Source organism: Hirundo rustica, chromosome 1 (genome assembly GCF_015227805.2).
Source record: "Hirundo rustica isolate bHirRus1 chromosome 1, bHirRus1.pri.v3, whole genome shotgun sequence".
Classification (NCBI taxonomy): domain Eukaryota; kingdom Metazoa; phylum Chordata; class Aves; order Passeriformes; family Hirundinidae; genus Hirundo; species Hirundo rustica.
Window position 1 is genome coordinate 32,350,542 of NC_053450.1, and position 23,064 is coordinate 32,373,605.

Consider the following 23,064-nt stretch of genomic DNA (forward strand, 5'->3'; position numbering starts at 1 on the left):
TTTTAACTCTGCTGAACATTCTCAGTGAACCTAAACAATGCTTTGCCTGTCCTGTAAGTAATGATCTACATTCTAGATTTCTGTGGTACTTTACATTTCATTATGTAAAACGATCTAGAAGTCCTACATAATTTCATTTTAACGACCCTTGTTATTATTTTGCACAGCACCCTTTTTTTTCTGGAGATTCTATAAACTTTATAATGTTTTTGTTTTGTATTTAGCTCCAGATCAATATCAGGCATGTAAATGGCTTTTTTCAGAATCAAAATTTCACAACAATTTGGTGAGACAAAATGTGTTCTATGTCTGCATGCTGTAGCTGAGCGCTGGATTTTTCGCCCTGCGTTATCTTAAAGATTAATATATTAAGAGTTAGAAAAAGGTAGATAAAAGATTGATCAATTTCATTTTAATGTGAAGAACCTAGTGCTTTTTTAATGTTGTTTTAGAACTGTGGTATCTGGATTTTGTAGCTGTGCTGGTGGCAGAAGATTTAGATCAGACTTTGTTATGTAAGATGGGAGCTCTGCAGGAATCCACCTAATTCAGCCCAAGTGTCTTTGATGTTTACCTCCACTAATAAAAAATTAGGAGCCTGGCCAAGGTTACATGGTTGTTGAGAGATCCCAGTTTGAAATATTTCAGAGCTTTGCAATTTGAAAGTAGCTGGAAGTGAAGCCTCTGAGAACTGAGGAAATGTGGCCCAGGGAACAAACACCAAAGGCAGTAGTCGCAAAAGACAAAACTCTGACTGATCCTGGTGCTGATGGTTGTGTGAGAAAATTTAGATTTACATGAAGAGTAAAGCAAAGCTGAATTTTAGGCAGAATGTTTCATGTGCCTTTTGTTTTTTTATCTCTTTGCCTCTCTGTTTGTTATGTTCCTATGGATAAATAAATAATGTTCTGTGTTGAGCAAGCTGTTCTCTGTCACTACCTTTTCACACTGGTCATAACTCCCAGAGGGAAGTTGATGGAGGGGCCATTAACCAGCTGGACCTGCTGAGGACACCTGTAACCTGGTGACCCAGTCAGAGTGTGGGGGTGATTGACTGAATCACTTCTGAGAGAAGTACAGTCTTCTGTACTTTCCAAGGAGTACAGATTTCTCCCTTGCTAAGAAGGGGTACCCACTGAGAGCCTGACAAATGGCTCAAAGGACCTTTTTGATCCTCATGTTTGACACAAGCGTGTACTCAGACAACTGTTATTCATGTCATTAATAAGACTAACATCCATAGAAATAATTTGCTGTTTATAATTAATTTATAAATTAATGTGTATGTGTTCCTTTGTTATGAAGCATAAGCACAATATATAGGGCTTCGGTGAGCAGATGTCTGATAATGGGGTGCTGAGACAGATGTACAAATGCTGATTTACAGCCAGACAGGAGACTTCAAAATCTTTGAGAAGCTGGGAGGAGAAGGATATTCTATTTTGTTGATCTTCTAAGAATTGTAGTATGATTATATATGCATCATTTTCAGAATGGAGAAACAGGAAAAGAATCAGAAGAAGATAAAGATGCAAACAAGTCTGAGATCAGCGTAGTGTTTGAAATTGCTTTGAAGCGCAATATACCTGTCACTTTTGAGGTATGTGTTACACTTTTATCCGTTACATATTTATCTTGCTAAGAAAGTATTAAAAAAGGTACCACTAAAACCCGACGCAGATAATATTCATATATAAAAAAATAGGAATTTCATATTCATAGAAATTATTAAAAAAATTTCAGTGTATCAGAGTCTAAGACAATGACATTTTACTGGTAAAATAGATGCTCTTTCAGAACTTTTAGAGATCTAATATTTGGTTACAAACACTTGGATGGCAGAAAGACAGTTAAACCATCTTCTGTACAGAGCTATGGGATTAGAACCTGTAGTCACACTCAATCTGATTTGAAATAATCTTCAAAAGAGTTAGCCAAAGTCTTTGCTTTAACTGTTAGCATTCATTCATTAGAAAAGTTTCAGTTGAAGTATTTCACCTTCAGTGTGCTGTTTTCAGAAAGTCATGGGTATCTTCCACTCTGATTCTGTTTCACTTATCTATTTCTACTGAAGCTTTCATGATTTTTTTCATTTCATATGATTTTATCTATGAACCCACTTCTGACACCTTTGTTTACCTGAAGTAATAAAGAACATTTGGAATAGCTCCAGTGCTATCAGTGGAGTAACTGTGGGAGAATGAGTGATACTAACAGGATTTTTTTTCCGATGAAAAAGTTCTTACAAAACCTTGTAAACATCTAACATCGTTGTGGTGGGAAGCACCAGATTTTCAAGCTGTTTTTTTTTCTTTTTTCTTTTTTTTTTTTTTTAATGAAGAAAATGTAAGTGGCCTTTTATGTTTTTATTTTTCTGCATTATGTTTTTATTTTTATACATTTAAACTGAGTCTGCATGAAAGACGTGGATAGTGCTTATACTGGTGATGTTTATTTTCTCCAGAGCTTTTTCCTTTTAAAGTATAGGTATGTATTTGCATGTGAAAAGAATCAAAACTCCTAATCTGTGGCATGCCTTACAGTGTGCTGTATGCAGTTTACTGACATGTTTGGCCCATGTCCCTGAATTGGCCAACATCAATTAAGCTATTTGGACCCTCTTAGAAATCTGAGAAATCTCTCAGCAGGTAGTTAAGAAAGACAAAGAATATTGTTCATGACTAAGGAATTCCTTGGTATGGCAAAGTCATATATGCTTCATATATGTGGTCTATGTGATATGGGCTAATTAGAAGGTTAAGAGGACGTAAAATCTAGAGGATGAAACTGGGGTGTCTGGAGTTGTTGGTGTATCAGTTTGCTGCTACATGCCAATCACCTAACTCTTAGCTAACAGCAGGCATAATGGAAACACATGCTTGTGTTTCAAAAAGGAAGCTCATCATTAATGTCTCAGTTTTTAAACATTGTTTTCTACCTCAAACATTTAAAAATATTTGGAATAGTTCCATACCAATCAATGCGCTAAATTGTAAGGAGATGTATGGTCACTGGTCACAGAGAAGCTCGGAAGTTGTAAAGAAAAAAAGGGTAGTGCTTTGAATGTCTTCTTCACTCCTGTTTGAGCTTATTAAAGAGAGAGCATTTGGTAAGGAGAGAGTGAAGGCAGAGATACTTTGGAGGGAAAAATCTAATGTGTCACTTGCCAAAGAGTGTTTGCAACATTGAAAAAAGACAGTTTTTTGCTTTCCTGACAGGTTTTGTGTTATTTCCTGCCTTTAAATCTAAGTATAGGTGACATTCTCAAATAGAGTTTTGATTGAACTTGGTTCTGCTTACTTTTCAATAAAACTGCTAAGCAATTAAGGATAATCCCCAGGATCTGATGTTTCTAATAGGATTTTATTTACTAATGGTCTTGTGTTATTCCAGGCAGGCATCAAAGCTTTTTCTAGCTTTTATTTTGTGTGTGGTAGCTATAAAATGATATGCTTTTTCTTCATCTGACAAAGCTTTGGCCAGTGTTCCAACAGTGCTGGGTTATGCAACAAAGTAATGATCATAAATATATATAAAGTTCTATGTAAACATGTCCTCAGAATTGCACGAGGGGTGAACAGTCCTGTGTCATGTAATGTGGCTCATTTTAATTGTCTAGGGACTTTAGGATGAGTTTTAAAAACTTTCTATCTATTAAGTTGTTAAATAAAAACATTCAGCTGTAACAAAGAACAAATTTTACTCCATCCTTGTCACTGGTGCATTCTTAGCTAACTTTGATTCATCAACTTTTAAGTCAAAATGCAACTGCTGTTAGGCATTTTGGGGGTTCACAATAAACAGTTTTTAAGGATGACTGCAAAAGTGATTGCTGTAGGAATTGTTACAGGAGCTGTAAAATGGTCATTTCACTTATTCCCACCTTGACAGTAGGCTAAAATCTTGCTTTTTGCCTTTTTTTTTTTCTCTCAATATATGTGGTTTTTATTCTTTAATTGTCAGCAAGGAATAGATGAGCCTAGAAGACATAACTGAGGTCAACAGCTTCAGATATTAGAACACATTGGGGTGTTTCAGATTGCCATTTTATTTTCAGTATTGTTCCTTGGATTGCAGTGTTATTTCTTCAGAATAGCAAATATAATAATGTTTTTTTCATTCTCAGTATCAGGAGTGAAGACATAGAGTGCCTGAACAGGCAAATTTTCTGCCCCTCCATCCCTGTCCAGCGACCTGCTGGAAAGTGTTCTTATCTCCCAGTCTTATCACAATAAGTCAGAGATTCTACATTTTGATCCAGGGACAGGCCAAATTGCAGACTCTGAGAGTAGTTCTCAGCTGGAAGTTACACACCTATGTGGCTTCTGCTCTCCTGGAGATTGACTGACTGCTGAGTAACTCTCAGTTGGGTTTTGCCAAATGGTCACCCTTCTCACTGCAGTTTTACACTTTGACATTCAGACTCTTACTTTTCATCATCATCATTATTATTATTATTATTAAGTATTATATTTCATTTTTGTAACTGGGAAAATCTGGTGTATCTCCCTGCACAAGCTCCTGGAAATATATTGATATTTTAAAATCTTCTAAGTAATTGTCTATTCATAGATGTAGGTGACATGGGGTTTTTTGATCTGATTTTTTCCTCCTCTGGTTTTGGTGTTTTTTTTAATGTATGTTTATTCTTGTCCTCTTCTTTTGAGTTTTCTACCTGGCATCTCATTAATAATTAAACCAGTGTTACTCTTTCACTATAATCATACTTCTGTTTTTCATTTGTCAGCATGATTCATTAAGTTGAGCAAAATTCATTCTTGATGTAACTTGACCTTAGATGTGTTTTGGCCCCATGTGTTTTCTCTTGCTGTAATTATTCTTTAAATCCATGGAACAGAAAAAGAAAAGTATATTGAACTGTCGCCCTTAATCAAATTCTCAGCTTTAAATTAGCCATGATTAAGTCCACAGGTCGTATCTTTCAACTGAGGATATAGTTTAATGTCCTAATGTGTATAGTGTTCTTAGATAGCAAAGGCTGAATTTCTTTTTAGTGTTTTCTGTCCCAAGGCTCATAGCACAACTGTTTGAAATCATATGGAGTAAAAAGATCTGAAATCTGGGGTTAACCAAAAATGTTGTTAAGTAAATATTTTTTTGCTTAATTACCAAATTTGGTTGTTTAGCTTGATCCAGATCCCATCTGAATCCTATGGGGTTCATTCCATTGACAACACAGACTTTTTTCCATTTACACACTAACAAAGATACAGTTTTTAATATTTTCCAGTCAATTATTTACCCTGTGTAACATACTTAAAATTTAAAAGATGAAAAACACACCAGAATGCATTAGTTTTATATTAAGAAATATGGGTTTGTGTATATGAAAATATAATCTGGTTTGGTATTAACATTCTTTCTCTCATATATATATATATATTTTTTTTTTTTTTTTGTATGCATTTATATAAATATGAGAAAACTTATATAAACTAATATTTTAGGAACTCAGCAATTATATTTCTTAACCACGTTATTTTTTCCTTTTTCATCTGGTCAGTATAGACATTTTTGTGTATTTTATTAGTACATTATGTTGCATGTAAAGACAAACACGTATATAATAGTATTAGCAGAACCACAGAAACATTAAGCACCTTAGTAAAGTTAACTTAGCTATGTTTTACAGCAAGCATGTTGTAATACTTGGACAACAAAGTACAGGGATGGTTTGAGATGGTGTAAAATAGAGTGGGAAACACTGCAGTGCAATGAAGGTGCTCAGCACGCATGCGATGCTCGCCTGTGTCTGAGAGCAGGAGATCCTGGCACTGGGCTCACCCCAGCTCTGCTGCAGGCACTGCAGCATCCTGGGGCTCAGCGTGGCTCGGTGCATTCAAAGCACTGCTGCCTCCTCATTGGTCAAGCATTAGTGGGCAATGTTCAGTGAGACAGCGTCGAAAACACTTCTGAAATTAATACCTGGAATTTTAGAGTGGGAACAGTCCTGGACTACAACAGAAAAATCCCATTCTGGCATAGATGCCATCTTATTCTGGGAAAATGGGACAAAATTGTCTGTTAATTTTAATTTTGTGTCTTTTTATTGATATATGCTGTGGTAATTGTATTTGCTGGGTGAAGTTGCCACAAAAGAGAACTTAAAAAAGAAATACAAGCCTAAAGAGACCTCATTACAGTGCAACAGCAAAACTAAATAATGCAAGGGACATGACCTTGATAAAAAGAACTTTAATACAAAACATGTTGTAATAATGTTTGAACATTTAAAGATTGAAGGTTTGAGCACATTAAAGCTATAGTTATTACACAAAGAAGGCCCTGGTACCTTTACCTCAGTTCCATTTCCCCTCCCTCCTCAGCCTAAAGAGACATTACTCTTCTTCAACAAATAGTTTTATATAATTCCATCAAATGAAAAAAAAAAATGTATATTTATATTGATTTTGAAGATATTATAAAGAGATGTCTGTCAGATACGCTAATGTCTCCTTATACATATTACATATAATAAAGATTAAATTAGGTAGCTGCTTCCGCCCATCAAACAAAATAACTGAACCTTTTCCCAAATGAGGTCTTTTAATTCCTGATAGACATTGTCCAGACCAGTAAATGGTGTGTGCACATGAAGAGATGTCTATCCTAGCACTTGCAGTCGTGTGGTTTGTGGGTGAATACATCCTAGCATCAGCTTCTAAAAGGAGGTGGGGGGGGGGGGGTGGGGGGGGGTGTGGGTGTGTAAAAATGAAGACAAAAAAACAACTAAAGGAAGGTACAGCGTTCAGAACTTAATTTCTTTCCTCGCATTACTATAACTTGCTGTAGGGAAGTACTTCAAATGGGTTTTCTTACTGTTGTGCTAAATGTGTTTGGAAGGGAGTGAATAAATGAATTCTTTTCAGAAATTATTGGCTTTTGTGTGAGCTATGGTGGCTCTTCTGGTAATTCTTTTCAGTACTGTTGGGAGGGACTGAGAGGCGTGGAGGCAAGAATGTGTCAGCTTTTCAAATGTATGGGATTGCTCTGAGCTGTGTACTCTGGCAAGGCAAGAGTGGAGAGCAGGCATCCTGCCTTCCCCTATTGAGACTGAAGTCTATGAACATCCAATGGTTTAATGATAATAGAAAAAATACCACAAACAGGTTGAGGTAATGCCAAATTAATACAGTTTTGAATGTGTTTTGTATAAAGAAACAGTCAAAGCCTGGTAGACCTTTATGGATTTAATTGCTTTAGTATGCGAAGCACCTTGAAAAGAAAAAATCCGTCAGCCTTGGTTTAAATATGCATAATTGTGGTATATTGTGTTATTCTATAAATCTTTTAAAATGTAGGTCTACTCTTATTTTCTGTGAAACACTGAATAGGGTGGTTAGATTTGCTTTATCTAACTAGTCTTAATTTTCTGTCCTCAAACCTCGTACTGTCATTAGTACTTTCCAAATTCCGTGAAAACCCATCTAATGCCTTCAGTTAGCAGGAAAACTGGATCAGTAAGTAGTAAGTTCATTGCAGAGGTAACAAACATTGTTATCTTCTTGTAGGGTGCTTTGACTTGGTGTTACTTTCTCTTAAAAGGTGATTAAAGAAAGTGGACCTCCTCACATGAAGAGCTTTGTTACACGAGTTACAGTAGGAGAATTCACTGCAGAAGGAGAAGGCAACAGTAAGAAACTCTCAAAGAAACGTGCTGCAATGGCTGTCCTACAAGAACTTAAGAAACTTCCTCCTCTTCCTGTGATTGAAAAGCCAAAACTTTACTTTAAAAAGCGTCCAAAAACAATATTGAAGGTATGTGTCCACCTTTAACACAATTAAGAATGTTTCCTCAGAAAGTAACAGCCAGATTTAAGATCAATAAAGGCTTATTTTTAATTTTCTGTCAATATTGTTACAGTTGCTTGTTACTGTCAATATTGTTGTTTGCCTGTGCTAATATGCCTGGGCTTTTTTAAATCCTGGGAATGCTGTGGGATTCTCAAACAGAATGGCTTGTAAATAGCTCACATCACTGAGGTTTTCAAGGGTTTGGTTCAAGTCTAGTGGAGGATCAAGCCCTCCAAGCAGCTCTGTCCAGCCGTGTGAAGTTTTAGCATCATCTTGTAATAAATACGATAGACCAAATTCTATAAATCAAAATTTAGAATTTTATTGTGAGACAAAATAACAGTCTCTGATAGCCACAATTAAAAGGACAGCTTCGAGCCCCGGGGTTTCAGCACTGGGTGAACACGGTAACACACTCAGTCAGTATGTCACCCCCCAAGTTCACATTTTCGGTCTGAGGCGGTCCATTTTTATACACTGGTTCGCTGAGGAAAAATCAGGACTCCAAGACTCCCCCTTCCGAGGCAGCCTCATTTGATATTCATGGTTGGGTTCTGGTGGGGTTGAAAGGATCTTCTCCGGAGAACAATGTCTTGATTGCTGTGTCCGGATACAGTGTAGAGATGTTAATGTCGGGCGGGGACAGGTAAGATATCGATCTGATGTAATCATTTGGTTCTCCGGGTTCTCCATCTCCCTCTTCCGTCATCTTTGTTCTCCTCTCATGATTCCCGGCAGAAGTTTTCTCGTGTCCCTTTTCATGTAATTATTGGCATACCTCTCTCATGTCCCTCCTTTGCTATCCGTAGCGTGTCCCCCTTCGTGCTGCCTCAGTCCCAGTTAACCCATGGTATACACAATTAGAAATGAACTTACATTTTACAGAGAATGAATTACATATTATAACATTTAACACGAATTAACTTTAGGACATATATCACAATCTCCTCAGAGAATCTCTTTTAGCATATCAAGCAGTTCTCTCCCTGGGCTCTCTCCCCTCCTCAGTTTAAAGAGGGAGAGAGATCCATGAAACAGTAAATTAATGGGGTGCTCCTTTAGTGCTTCAGTACTTAACTAAAAGTTTGACCACTAGAAATCGGTATACTCGGGATACAAAGTGCAGAGTTCTGAAATAGCCACCAGAAAGCCACTTTAAAATAAGAAAATACTTTGGAGAGTGCAAAAGTGGTTTTGGAAAATGTACAAAAGACTTATTTGTCATCTTATTTCCATTTGCCTTCAATGCAGAGTAAGTTATTTTTCAGGAAAACCTACATTAATTAGATACCTGTCTCCTGCTAAAATCCTGGGGAACTAATTCTCAGAAACCTTTATGAAAAAATGGGCAGGAAAATTATTTAATGGAAAACCATCAGCATTAATGCAGCTTTAAAGCTGGAAGATTGGAAAAGTCTTTTGGCTTTGGCTTTCACCAAACATCTTGGAAAATTTTTCTCAAGAAAGACTTTAAGGGTATAATAATAAAAAAGTCTCTTATATTACCATATACCATTTGCCATTAAGAACTTAAATTTAATTATATACAGTTGGCCTTGTTAGAAAGAGACAATAATTGTCAAAATAAGCTGGATATATAGATGGTTTTTATTTTTTGAATACCCAAACTTTTGAAATGCTTTCAATGTGCCCATTTCTTTCAATTTAACTTGCATGCGTTTTGAGCATCAAAAAAAGTGGCAAAAAACAACAACTTCTTTTTATTTGTATGTATATTTATGGGGCCGTATCTTATGGCCTGCTCTTTATTTAGCCTGCTCTGCATTTTGTCTCTGCCTGGCTTCTTGCCCACACAGCTGCCCTTGTGTATGACATTGTCTTAGCTCTTTCACCTACATCTTCTCTACTTCAGCAGTTACACTATGTAGGATCTGCTGCACATCTTTCTAAATATAATATCCCTCTCTGGTCTTTGCCTTCAGTTGCTGATTATTTCTTCAGATTCCTGAACGCTTGTTTGTTATTTCAGAAGCCCAGGCATGAGTGCTCATCTTCTTTTAGCCTGCAAATTGTTTCATAAAAGGGAAATAGCTTCAATTCTACATTCAAATGCCATTTACATTTGCAAGCGCATTCTTTGTGTTATCCTATATAAATCAGTTAAGTATGACTTCAGATAAATTTTGGTGGGTCTTAATTTCTTCTTAAAGTCTACAAACAAATATTTTCATAGCTATGTGCTTTGAAAGAGCATTTGCTGTGTGAACAATATTTCATTAAAAGAATTTCACAGCTAGAAAGTTTTCAAAGACTGTAGTTTTTCCCCTGTCTGCGTAATCTTGGACAGACCACTTTGTCAAACCTTTTGTTTCCCTGGCATGAGATCAATTCCCCCACCAACTGTACTTTTTGTACGTTTTTTGTGAGGATTATTGCCTGGTAAGCATTTGAAATACTTTATGGGTGGTTCACCATAAGCAACAATTCTAGCCATTCACTTCACAGAAGTATTTTGAGGGTAAATTCATATGACACACAGAGTAAACCCTCTGCACCTTCAGTTGCAAGTTACACTATAGGATGGAAGGGCTGGAGTGCTGAGAAGGAAAGCAGGAAGGCTGAAAAAGGAACCTTCCTTACGTATGGCAAATGGTTTTGGTCCCTGTGCAAATCCCACCTTTTCTCAGTGTACTGCACGTTGCAGCATTGTGACAGCCTATTTTAAAGGGTTGGGGGGAAGGGTCCTAGAAACAGGGCCATCAGATATAACTGACTAATGAATCTGCTGATTTTCATCCATCCTTATGAGGACCTCTATAGATAGGAGAGGGTTTTCACAGCTTGCAGATGTAAGGTGTGCACGCTACCTGCAACAATGGCAGACGATTTCTTTCCACAGCTTTGAGCTTAGGATTCTTATCTTTCGCCACATGATCAGGAGATGGGAAATAAGTTACTTCTTATTCTCTCAGAGGTAGTATTACAAAATGAGAATCCCAGTAAATGTTTTATTGAAGCAGCATACTTATTACAGGGATATATACTGAAATAATGGTTCTTTCTTTTAAACCTGGTTTAGACTGGACCAGAATATGGTCAAGGAATGAATCCCATCAGTCGTTTGGCACAGATCCAACAGGCCAAAAAGGAGAAGGAGCCAGAGTATGTTCTTCTTTCGGAGAGAGGGATGCCTCGCCGTCGAGAATTTGTTATGCAGGTATCATTTGCTGTCATGATAGAAATAACGGCCTTGCTGTGTTTTGTTCAAAAAATGGTGGCATAATACAAAGTGGATCTCCTTCTGCTTAGCTTTTTGCCTTGCTGTCAGATATACAGCATTAGTATGAAATATAGTATCAGAGAGCTCGTCTAAACGTTCTTCTTTCTCATAGTGAAACAAATGGCAATTGAATTATGTGCCCTCTAGACGTTTTCATGTGTTTTGCATTATTTTATACTCTTATTTTTATTTCACCTGATTGTTATTGTCTTCATCCCTGATGCTTCATTAGTTATTTACTTTTACTTGTCTTTTTGGAAAAAAAAATAAAATTGGGCTGGTGTTGATCCTAGTATTCCAGCAATACCCAGTATTCTGAAATGTGGGTATTAGTATCTCCATATTACCAGGCATTTTGGCTTTAAAAAATAATGCTGTAAATTTTTTCAGATTTCCAGTTTCTTGGTGACTTTGTTTATCTTTGAAATACAACAAAAAAAATCAACCACATGTTTTAGACCGTCCTCTGACTGGACCAAATACTGAAACAGTAGATCATTAAAAATCCTTTCAAATTTAAATTAAGAACATGTACAAAGATTTGGTATAACTGTGATATTTTGTTAGATAGTACAACAGCAGCTTGAGAAAGATTAGAAACAGGAAAGGATTCTGTATTCTTGTGTTTTCACTCAAGGGTAATTTTGTGCCGGAACAAGTCTGAACAGCATACCTCAGCATGTTTTGACTTCTTGTCCAGAAACCACACCAAAATGTCACTTCTGATCACATGCAAAATTTATGACGTTCCAGCACCCCCTTCTCCAGAAAATTAGTCATGTTTTCACTTAAATCTCTAAGTTCCTCCTTCATGTCTATAAAGATAAGCTAATAATCTTAATTTTCTTGGATTTCAATGGTCTTTCCTCATGCTTTATTATTTTTCTCTCTGAAGGAAAAGAAAATATCGTGTTCCTTTTGTTGCAGATTTTTTTTTTTTTTTAATATAAACCTGGATTTCTGACATTTTATGAGACCTGAAAGTATTTGAAAAAGAGTGATCCTATCACAGAAAATCTCATTTCCCATGCTTAGACCCCCATGGGACTATCCACAGTTGGTAGTTGTGTGAGGCCTCAGAAGAACAGTGTAGCATAGTCCAGTATTAGGAAGATGGGCTGGAAGTTTAGTTTTCTGTTGGAGGAGTGTCAATAATGTCAAAGTCTTTGGTTCGTTTAAAAAAGGAATCTTAAAAGCAGTGAATATGTAGAAGATTTCTGTTTCTAAGAAGAAAGACTTAAAGAAACCCCATAGAGCAGTTGCTTTGTTACAAATACTTTTAAACTCCATTTTACTTTTTGTAATATTTTCACACTAAAATTATTCTGCTATTTATCCCACCTTCAGGAACTCTCAGTAGATTCATTATGACATGCAGAAAACCTTATCAGAATAAAAAAAAACTTTGTATAAACTACTTAAACCATGTTTTCATTTAATTTAATTGAATGTGGAAGTAAAATATCCAGAGATAATATGTTCATTTTTATCTGTCACACAAAGAGCAGGTTTAGATGTGATGAAATGGATCCAATTACTTGTCCTGGCTACTAGATAAACAGAAGAAAACCTCTGATGACATTAGTTGGTGTTCTGTTCCCAAAGTTAATTTCAGAAAGCTCTTTCTCTTTGTAGTCAGGCCTTTAATCCTCGATAGAGGTTATAATAATAGCTAAACCAGTTTTACAGGTCTGAGAAATAGCAACACATTGATTTATTTTGAGCTATGTTATAAATTATCTTTTTGTCTTGTCCCATTAAAGTCCCTCAATTTTATTGCATATAAACTGTTAGCAGATTGGCTATTTTCTTATTGTTATTGTGAACTGCATGGAAGAGAAGGTTTATATTTCAAGATTATTAATATTTTGGCTTAGGTAGACAAATCTTTTTTGCTTAATGATGTATATATATGTACTTTGAAGAGATCTTCATGATTGTTATTTATGTACATCCTCTTCTTAATTTTAGAATTAAGGAGTATTTGAGTAAAGAAGAATTTAAACTTATAGGAAAATACATATATGATAAATTGAGGAAAGTGAAGAATTACTGAATGACATAAGCTACTAAATATAATTTATTCTTTATTTAGCATTTGTGTGCCTTTTCTTACAATTTTTTAAAAGCTCCTTCCAAAGTGTTTCAGGTCTTTGATCTCTGGGTTTGTTTTTTTTTTTATGTTCAGATCACCTTGACAATTTTGTTATTTTTATTTGATTTTGATTTCCTTTTTTTGACATGGTTCTTAAAACTGTGCACTATTTTAAGACACAATTTGGTAGATAGAGGGGCAAAATCAACCGAGCAAAATACACCTATCACAGAGCTATGAATATTGCATAAATGAATAGCAGTGAGAGTGCTCATGTCACAAACCAGACGCATACAGCTCCAAGAGTTTTAAGAATGGTACCAAAGCCAAGGATTAATTTGGAGCCACACATTTTGTGGATACCCATTGCCTACAGTTTGTCCTTCTTTTGGGGCTTTAATTTCTCCTAGTGTTAGGAAAGGCATCGTGTTTGTCAGAAACCCTTTGTACTGTACAGACCAGAGGTCCACTGAGGAGTCTTCTTTCCAAGGACTTTTTGGATCAAAGCTTGTCAGGTGTAAGCAGTTCCAGCCCCTGCCTTCCTTCTGTGCAACAAAGTGGGTGGAATGCAAATACGGTTTTCATCCTTCTTTGGATAGCACTCTTGTTAAATCTCCAGTCTGTCTGTCTCTCCATTGTTCTGGGGATGGTGCTGGGGAGCTGCTGCAGGCAAGAAGGAGGAACTACAGACCCTGCTAACAGAGTGGGGGAGAGGTTCATGAGGGAGAATGGGGATGGTGGAAGAGGGAGACAACTCTGTGTGCGCTGAGATGCAGAAAAATGCAGCTCTTGGGAATGACTTTGGTGGTCTTCTGAAAAATCTAAACAAGCCATTCTAAGTGAATACTGTAGTCCCCTTTTGCACTACTGTAGCTTTTTCAATATGGCATCTTCATCAAAAGAGCTGACAGCTGTTTATAGATCAGCAAGAGTATTATAGGTGATATTGAGTCTTGCATTTTCATGATTATGATCAATATTTTCTTTTTAAGGTAAAAGTAGGCAATGAGGTTACTACTGGAACTGGCCCAAACAAGAAAATAGCTAAAAGAAATGCAGCAGAAGCAATGTTGCTACAGCTGGGATACAAAGCCTCTACTCCTCTTCAAGACCAGACAGAAAAGGTGAGAACCAGTTGTTGTTGATGCCCACACTTTACCCTGGTCGAGATTTCTAAGCTGTATCAGCTAATCACTTAGTAAGACTGCAAGCTTAAGCTTGTGCACACCCTGTTTTAGGGAGCTGCTTGTCACCTCTTAGCTTTTGTTTAGCTACAGCTCTACAGCTACACTTAGCAGTAAGTGCAGCCTCTGCTCCTGTGAGAGTAATTAGGAACAGAAACACAGTTCCACAGAATAGTGTGTGTGCAAAAGTGTACATGGGATTCATGCACGTATTTCTACCTACAAATCAGGATGAATGTGCTTCTTGCATTTATTCCATTTTGGGCATCCATGAGAGCCCAGAGGAACAGAAGGAACAGAAAAGAACAGCATTAGTAATTTTCGTGAATGAAATAGTAGTCAATGTCTATCTTCCCATTGCATGTGCACTAAAAGCTTTACAGAAAAATTACGGCCTTTTCACATTTGATGACTGATAAAAAAAATGTGTGTCACTCTTTTTTTAATGTAAAAGGAATTGCATTCTAAATTCATATGTGTTGCAATATGTTTTTCCATGTTAGCTATCTGAAACTTAGTGTTCCTCTCCTGTCTTGAATTTATTGATGAGGGGTTTTGTAACCAAAATTGGGTGTTAAAATTTTGCCTTTGGTATTCTGAAAAGATATTTGGTAAGGTATTTGACAAACTTGGGGACCCTAAACAGCTTCTGTCGTATACAGGGTCACTGCATGTATATATCTTGTTAATTAGTTCTGTGTTTACTGTGGCTGCACTAGAAAGCCAACAGAATGTTCTATTGGGCTTTTCTAGGACTCCATGATAATTCTGAATATAGTGTATATATACACATCTGTGTATATGTAAATATAAAGATATTCTGTTCTGTATGTTCTGTATTCCAGTTCTGGTTACTTTGCCCCACCTTCTTCTGTTTCACTCTCCTTTGAGAGTAGCAGCAATATGTGTGCTGTTCACACTCACCTTCACTGTGTTCTTCACTATATGTCTTAGTCATAGACAAGTGTGAAATACTCTAAACAGAGTACTTGGAAGCTGGATGATGTTCCTAGTGAGAACACACTGTGCAGACACAGCCATTTAAAAAAAAAGTTTTTGACTGAGTCAAATGATAATTCATTATCACCAGAATGCTGAGACATTCCTGCTGTAGAACATACTCTCTGTGGTATAAAACAATCTACTTTTACTTCACTGTTAATTTAGTCAAATGGCTTTAATAAAAAACAAGTCAAATCACAAAAATATTTTTTTCCTAATATGAAAACATAGGTTTTCATTTTTGGATTTTAAATGGTCTGAACTTATTTTACTCAGTATTTTTCAGAGATAAAGCCTGAAAAAATTCAGCCCACAACATAGTTGCTTTGGAGAGCTCTACTCTACTCAATAGTGGAAACTTGTGGTTACATCGAAATCCTTACAAAAAATTGAGTTGCTAAAAAGGGATGCTGCTGCTTTGCTTCCCTACATTTATTAAGCTATTGCTTACAAGTATATTGTTTTTAGAAAATCAGGCTCAATTCCATACTTGCAGATGTAGACATTTTATGATTGGTAGACTAATGTACACTGGCCTAATATTATTCTGGACCCAATGAACAAACATGTTATCCAAAAAATTAAGTACTCAACTTTTATGTTGTGGCAGTATCATAACAAAAACATAAGAAATTTTTTAAGCTTTTTTGGGGTTTAAGGACATGAAATATCTAGAGCATCTGGTTTTATCTTCTGTATATAACAGACTGGACATATTTGGAGATGCACAAGTTAGTTTGTGTAGCTGAAAGAATTCTATCAATTTGAGCACTGCAAAATTCCTTGCATATAAATTGCACAATAAAGATATACCATTACTTGTTTCACTGTTTGAATCCAAAATGGGTGCCAGTGTACATTAGCTGATGTAGCAGGTTGGCATCTAAATAATTTTCACTTGTAGGTTTTTTAATGATATTAAAAAAGGCTATTCTTTTTTCCCCCCTGTGTCCCCTTTTCCTCAAGTCCTTTCATTCCATTCCTCCTCTGTTAAAAAATAAGCAAAACCAAATTCAGTGGTTGGTTTTTTTTTGGGTTTTTTTTTTTTTTTCACTTAACCCTCATACATAAAATGTGACTGTATTTATTGTTTTAATGGAGACCTAAGAGTGTTATAAGAGCAATGTGTAGTGCTGGTGGCAGCACAGGTAATGTGATAAAGTAAAGACTCTGCTCTTTTCTGGGTTAAACTGATTCCTGAAAGAAATCAGTAATGGTTGTGCAGAGACTTGAGGAGAGCAGTCTGGAGGCATGCTGGAAGATGTTTTGCAGTTGTCAGAATTTTGACTCCATGGATGAGAATGGAGACTTGTAATAATTTTTTCATGTTTCCGTCTTTTTGTTTCTTCTTGCCACTTGTATTCTCTTAGAAAGAAGAAAACCAGGGTAGATTGAGTTCATGTGAGACAGCAGTACTAAGGATCACTTACTCATAGAGAAGTTGTTAAATACCCTGTCATGATCAAGTTAATGAACAATAAAAAAGAGAAGAATGAAGAAAAGTTGGAAATCCGCTCGTATTGTAACAGTGTGCTTGTACTAGCATCATGTTACGGATGGTCAGGATGGATTCCTGACAAAGCCGTGCTGTAGTTACAGCAGTAAATACAAACATATTTATAGATTTCATGTTGCTTATTCATATGAAGAACTGTCATCACCCATATTTTCCAATATACATATTACCTCCTTCATAATATGAGTAAAACAAGTTATATGAAATTAAAGTGCATGGATGTAGGTGACCAGTTTGAAAGCTGACTGTAATGCTTGTCCTCCCTTTCCATCGAGTATCTCTCATTTTCACTGCACATTGCCAATGCTCTTTGGGATGTACATGATGATGAAAAGCAGGGAAGCAATCATTGAAATACCTGCTTTTCATAATGTGCTCTCCCCTCTCCTTTTCCAAGTAAAATGTATCATTTGGTAGTCTGTATTATGACATGGCGGTAATCTAGAAAGCCTTAATGCAACCTCTGAGATGCAGAGGCAGATTTCAGCTGGTTGATTTTCCTTCTCATCTCTTTCACTTTCCAACCCTATCATCGAGAGCAAAGGATTACAACTTTGTTCTGGCATATGGCCTGCTTTGCTGTGAGGCTTCCTGTTTGCATAGAAAATCCCAGGGAAACCTGAAAAGGATCATTCTTTTCACATTCATGGAGCTGATTGTCAGTAGCTCTTAAGTAATGAGGAAGCTCAGACTTTTTTATCCTGTTTTATACATATTCCTAGAACATTGCCATCTTATTTACGGTGTAAACCTCAGCAGTGGCTTCATTTTGAACCTCTGTGTGATTGTTCCCCTCTTCCACGGCAGAGTATTACCCAGTATTAAACACAGTAAAATTAACTTCAAGACAATTAGCTTCCTCAAAAATAAATTAAAATAATGGAAATTTGCAATAATTTTTACTTCCACTTCAGTGACTAAATTGATTCCTATCAAGTAAATATTTTCAAATTACACCCAAAGTACTTTATAGCGTTTACACATTCCTTCATAGGCAGTAATTAGGATATTCTTGTTTTAGAATGTAATTTCTCTGTTGGCTGTTTATGTTTCCAGTTGAGAGCTGCTTAAAACATTTAATTTTATTTAAGTCTGATTTGGTAACATACTGAGTTGAACCTAATCCATGGGGAAACATTTATATTTCAGTGTTAGGCAATAGTTGTTAATGTTTACTCATGAAGGGTTCATTATTCAAAAAACCTATCTTAGGCAAAAATTAAGATGAGTTCGCAAAATTTTGTGAACAGATGTGGCAATCTCAACTCATCCTTTCTGATATTTTTCAACTAAATTTATAAACAGGAATGTTCTGTTTAGGAAGCAATTTGCTCTTTGCTTACTCGTCGCTTTCTACCTGTTTCAGCTTGGAGAAAACAAAAGTTGGAATGGCCAAAATGTTGGGTTTCCTGAGCCAACAAGTAACAGTAAGTATTGCTTTCTAAATTTCTATTGAAAACTTATTTCTCTTTGTCTCTGTAAGATTTGAATTATCCAAGACAATTGAAATGCTTTTTGAAAATATTTTAGGGGTATTTTTGCAATTAGATTAATTAACCCCTGAGTGTCCTATGTGTGAGCATAGATATGAATGAGTTCAGGAAAAAGGAAATTTTTATTTACTCATTGAATCATTGAATCTTGCAGTTTGTAAGGAATTTTAGGAGGTCACCTAAACTGCTTGCTCGAAGCACAGTCAGTGCAGAGTTAAGATTGCTTATGACTTTTTAACAGTTCTCCAGGGATGAAGATTCCATAGCTTCTCTGGGCAGCCTATCTCAGTGCTTAACTGTCTTCACTTTTTTTTTTTTTTTTCTATTATCCTTGTCAGAATGTCTCCTGTTTGTTTATGACTGTCATCTCCTGTTCTTCTGCTATACACCTCAGTAGTGTGCCTCGCCCCATCTTTTCTGACAACCTCTTCTTAGATATTGGAAGGCTGCTATTGGGTCGCAACAGATTTCCATTATCTGGGAATTTATCTACTTAGACTCTAAACTCACAGCTTAGAGACAAGGATGCTGTGGGAGGCATGATGTCAAAATCCTTGCAGTCATTTTATCATGAGAGACAGTCACACTGTGTGCCCACAAATAGCTTTAAGAGGACTGCATGATCTTCCCAGGGACCAGACTGAGGGTGACCAGCCTGCCTTTTTTGAGTATAATGCGTTTCTCTGGGCACTGGAGGTTTCTTCTGATCTCCATGGATTTTTGAAGAGAACAGAGAGTGGCCTCATAATGATGCAAGCTGGTTCACTCAGCATGTTAAGATATGTCTCATTTGGTCCAATAGATGCACAGGAAGTTTCACCTGAATATGAGGAAGAACTTTACTGTCCAGGTGACTGAGCACTGGAACCAGAGAGGTTATGGAGTCTCCTTTACTGGAGATACTCAGGAACCATTTGGATACAATTCTATGCCATGTGCTCTGGGATGATCCTGCTTGAACAGAGGGATTGGACCAGATGACCCACTGTGGTCCCTCCCAACCTGATCCAATCTGCAGTTCTGAGATGTTGTGATTTGTATGGGCTGATTTCTAGCTTTTCTCACAACATCCCTGACTCTGATGAGGTTCTGCTACTGGTAGTTCCTCTCTTCCCTGGGCTTTGTCTATAAGTTTGTCTGTAAGTGTCTTCACAAAAGCCCAAGAAACCTTGTTGATGAAGACTGAATTCACTGCAATAGGTAAAGAATAGGACAGAACTTGGTGAGTTTATAACTAGATTTTTGCTGTTTAAAGTGGTAAAGAGAATACAAATAGTACTTTTTCACAAGCCCTGGATTTTTCATTAGAAGCATGTGTAGTTTTGAACTTCTTAAGGGTCCCAAACAATATCTCTCTCAATTAGGGATTGTACAGACATGGACACACACATGAGCTACCTTCTATTTTTTGCCTATATACATCTGAAAAACATGGTCCTGAAAGCAGGTTTTAAGGAGTTTCAGTAGTGTTCCATTATATATGTGGTTTTCCCAGTCACCAGAGAGTGACCCAGAGACCTGAGGAATAATTTGTGCTTCAACTTAAACAAAAGTTCGCTAGTGTTTAAAGTGGTCTTGGATTCAGCACATGTCATTGTGCTTCCCTGAAAGGAAGGACTCTACAAGATCTAAGATTTCCTATTAATTGCTTCCTTACAGCCCTGTCATCAACCCCCATCAGTACTTTTAAATGATTTGTGTTTGTATTGTCAAAATCTCTAAGGACAAAGCCTGCAAAATATCTTCAAATGTTAACATCTCAGAGTTTGAGGCAGCAGATTAGGCCCTCTAGCTTTTCTCCTGTACTTGCAGTGTCTTGTAGCAGATACTTACAGATGAAACCACAATCTTCTGTTAAACCAACAAGAAAAAACAATCTCTTAGGCTGCTCAAGACAACTTTGACAGTTATTCCTGTAAATCCAAATCTAGAAGGAGAACACAGAGGCAAACTCATTCAACAGGAGACAAGATCAACAGAAATTATATTTTAAAGCAGTGCTGACCAAATAATTTATTTTTCACAGATTGATGTGCTCACATATCTTTTTGCAGCCACCAGAGCCGCAACACAGAAACAGGTTTTCATTCTGGGACACTTTTGTAATGCACAATGCCTTAATTTCCATTCTTCTGATCTGCAAGTAAATTGGAAGTTGAAGGAGATGAAGGTAGCATGCCAATAGACATAGAGCATTTGTTCAGAGACCACTGTTCTTAATCTCTTAACCCCCTTTTCTGAGGGTTCCAGTCCAGAGGCAGCATTAATAATAAGCAGGTGATTAAAGTGTATCATCGAATGTTAAAGGATTGGAATGAATCTTAAAGATTATCTAGTCCCAACCACCCCTGCAGGGACACCATGCACCAGATTGCTCAAGTGCTTATCCAGCCTGACTTTGAACACTGCCAGGGTGTCTTGAATAAAAGAAATCCTTTTTGTGCATGATCTTTCATGCAGCTGTGAAGTGCAGGGTTTTTTAAAGGCATTCCCAAACAAGTTCCACACTTTGAGATCAAAAATGTCACATGCTTTCAGATATGAATATACTGGTTTATTTTTAAGAAGAACACTTTTTGGTTGATGAATTAACTTTTGAAGTTTTTTAAGTAATTTTTTTAAGTTAGGAAACTTTAAAAGAGGGTAAATGGAGAAGCTTCCTCCCTTTTGTATCTTTTTTAAAAGACAAATGTACAGTTTGCATTTCTTGTTACCATAAACCTAACTTCCAGTGGTCTTGAAAATCTGAGGCTCTGAGATTGCTACATCTACCATTTGGCAGCTTTTATTCATATTTCCAGTAATTTTATTCCAGGAAAACAATTGTGTCCTGCTAGGGCAGGGTATTATGCATCAGTTTCCTTTTGTAGACAGATAGTTTTTCTTGTGTGCATAATGCCCTGTGTTTCCATCTGAGTCAAATAAAACTGGAATAGTAAAGGGAATTTGTATACTTCAGTACAGCAGAAAACAAAAATCATAACAGGTCTATATTTTAGTACAGTCGAAGAACAGATTTCATTGTACTCTTAAAAATGTTTGTTTTTGCTGAGAAATACCCTACAGTCTGTATCCTCCTAATTACTAACTTAATATATATTTAGTATTCCCTATTAAATATTCTTGAAGATTAATTTCTGCTGCTGCCCTCTGTCATGTTATTCTCACATTATCCATGTGACAAACATCACTTCTGTTCCTCCTACTCACTGGCAAAGCTTCTTCCCACAGGTTTACTTCTTTACCTTTCTTCTTCATTTCACAATTTCAAAGAAAGACAAAACACAAAGCTGTTGGTTTCTTGGTTTGGGATAGCTTTGACATTCTTCATGTGTGAAATGGCAAGAACATTGACTGTGTTTTTTTTCTCTTATGCTTCTGGAAGAGACTTTGAGAGATTGTGAGCAGACTAGAAGCTTTTGGAGCCCATACAGAAGATGTTTACTGTAAACAGAATCTCATTTATCTGTCTTGATTTGACTTAAGCAGTTATCAACAGAAACAAAACATGCAACAAATAAACAATCCTATTACAAATTGCATTTTCATGGGAACGTATTTTTGTTTTATATTTCTAGATGAGATAATAACAAACATCATACAGGATGTGTTTTAGGAGAAGCTGTAGATGAGCTATGAAGGACAGTATAAAAATAAAAGTAAAATGTACCTGTGTTTTTATATATTATAATTCTAAGGAGGAAAAAAAACCCCATAATTGTTTTTACATGTTTCCCAAATTCAGTTTTCCATTATATAGTTTTTCTTTACCTATTTCTAACGATTTTGAGAGTCACAAAGTACTGAAAAACTGATAGTTAAAAAAAACCCACCACATTCAGAGCAATCCTACCTCTCTGCAAAGGACAGACTCTTTGTTTTTCTTGCCTAACATTTTATTACTAGGGATTCGTGCATGACTTTACAGTCTTTGTTCTTTGGAGTACATCTGCTCCTGCTGTTTGTTCACCACCTGAAATCATAACCATTTGTTTGTGACATCACAATTAGTTACTGTGAAGATGATTAGATTGTCACCAACAGATGATTATGATTTCAGATGGTAAATGAGCAGCAGGAGCAGATGATCTCCTAAGGAACAAAGATACTTGATCTCATACAATTGTTCTCAGTGATAAGAAAAAAAAAGAAAAAGGAGAGGAAAAAAAGCAAATAGTTATTCTTAAGTCTTCAGAAAGATCTTCTCATTAGGGAAAATCTGATATTTTTCTGTAAATAACATTTATTTTAGTATTTTTAAAAGTCTACTTCAGTATTAGATTAAGAAATATAGATTAAGAAATATAAACAATATAAAAAGATTTGGTGTTATTGTAAGCCCTAAATGTATGGCTACATTCAGATCCTTACTTAGATAGTGAAGAAATCACCAGCTTTTTGGAGAAAATAAATGCAACATAAATTATGTATTTATGAAATTTTACATACTAATGCATCTTCACATTGAAGGAAACAAAATTTATGTGAACTTTGTAGTTCTGGCCCTCAATAGTTTCAGAAAGATATATTTTATATAGTTCTCTAATTGTTTGTTTTTCAACTGGGGATTTTGTTGAAGACTTCTAGTAGATAATTTAATACCCCAATGTTTCCATGAGAAGGACCAGAAGTCTACAGTTTGGGTATAAAGCTTTTGTTTTGTAATTTGGACATTTTTAATTGGAACGTTTGTGTGTTATATTTTGCTGAAATATGTA

General features: G+C 36.2%; 1 protein-coding gene across 3 annotated transcripts in view; it reads left to right on the forward strand.

Annotated features, from left to right (window-relative positions):
* Positions 1 to 23,064, forward strand: part of STAU2 (staufen double-stranded RNA binding protein 2) — a 170,243-nt gene that overhangs the window by 54,938 nt on the left and 92,241 nt on the right. For all 3 annotated transcript variants that reach the window (XM_040064828.1, XM_040064903.2, XM_040064976.2), the window contains exons 7-11: positions 1,493 to 1,600; positions 7,567 to 7,779; positions 10,856 to 10,993; positions 14,144 to 14,275; positions 18,220 to 18,280. In XM_040064828.1, the coding sequence (XP_039920762.1) occupies positions 1,493 to 1,600; positions 7,567 to 7,779; positions 10,856 to 10,993; positions 14,144 to 14,275; positions 18,220 to 18,280 (652 nt within the window). The remainder of the gene's footprint in view (positions 1 to 1,492; positions 1,601 to 7,566; positions 7,780 to 10,855; positions 10,994 to 14,143; positions 14,276 to 18,219; positions 18,281 to 23,064) is intronic.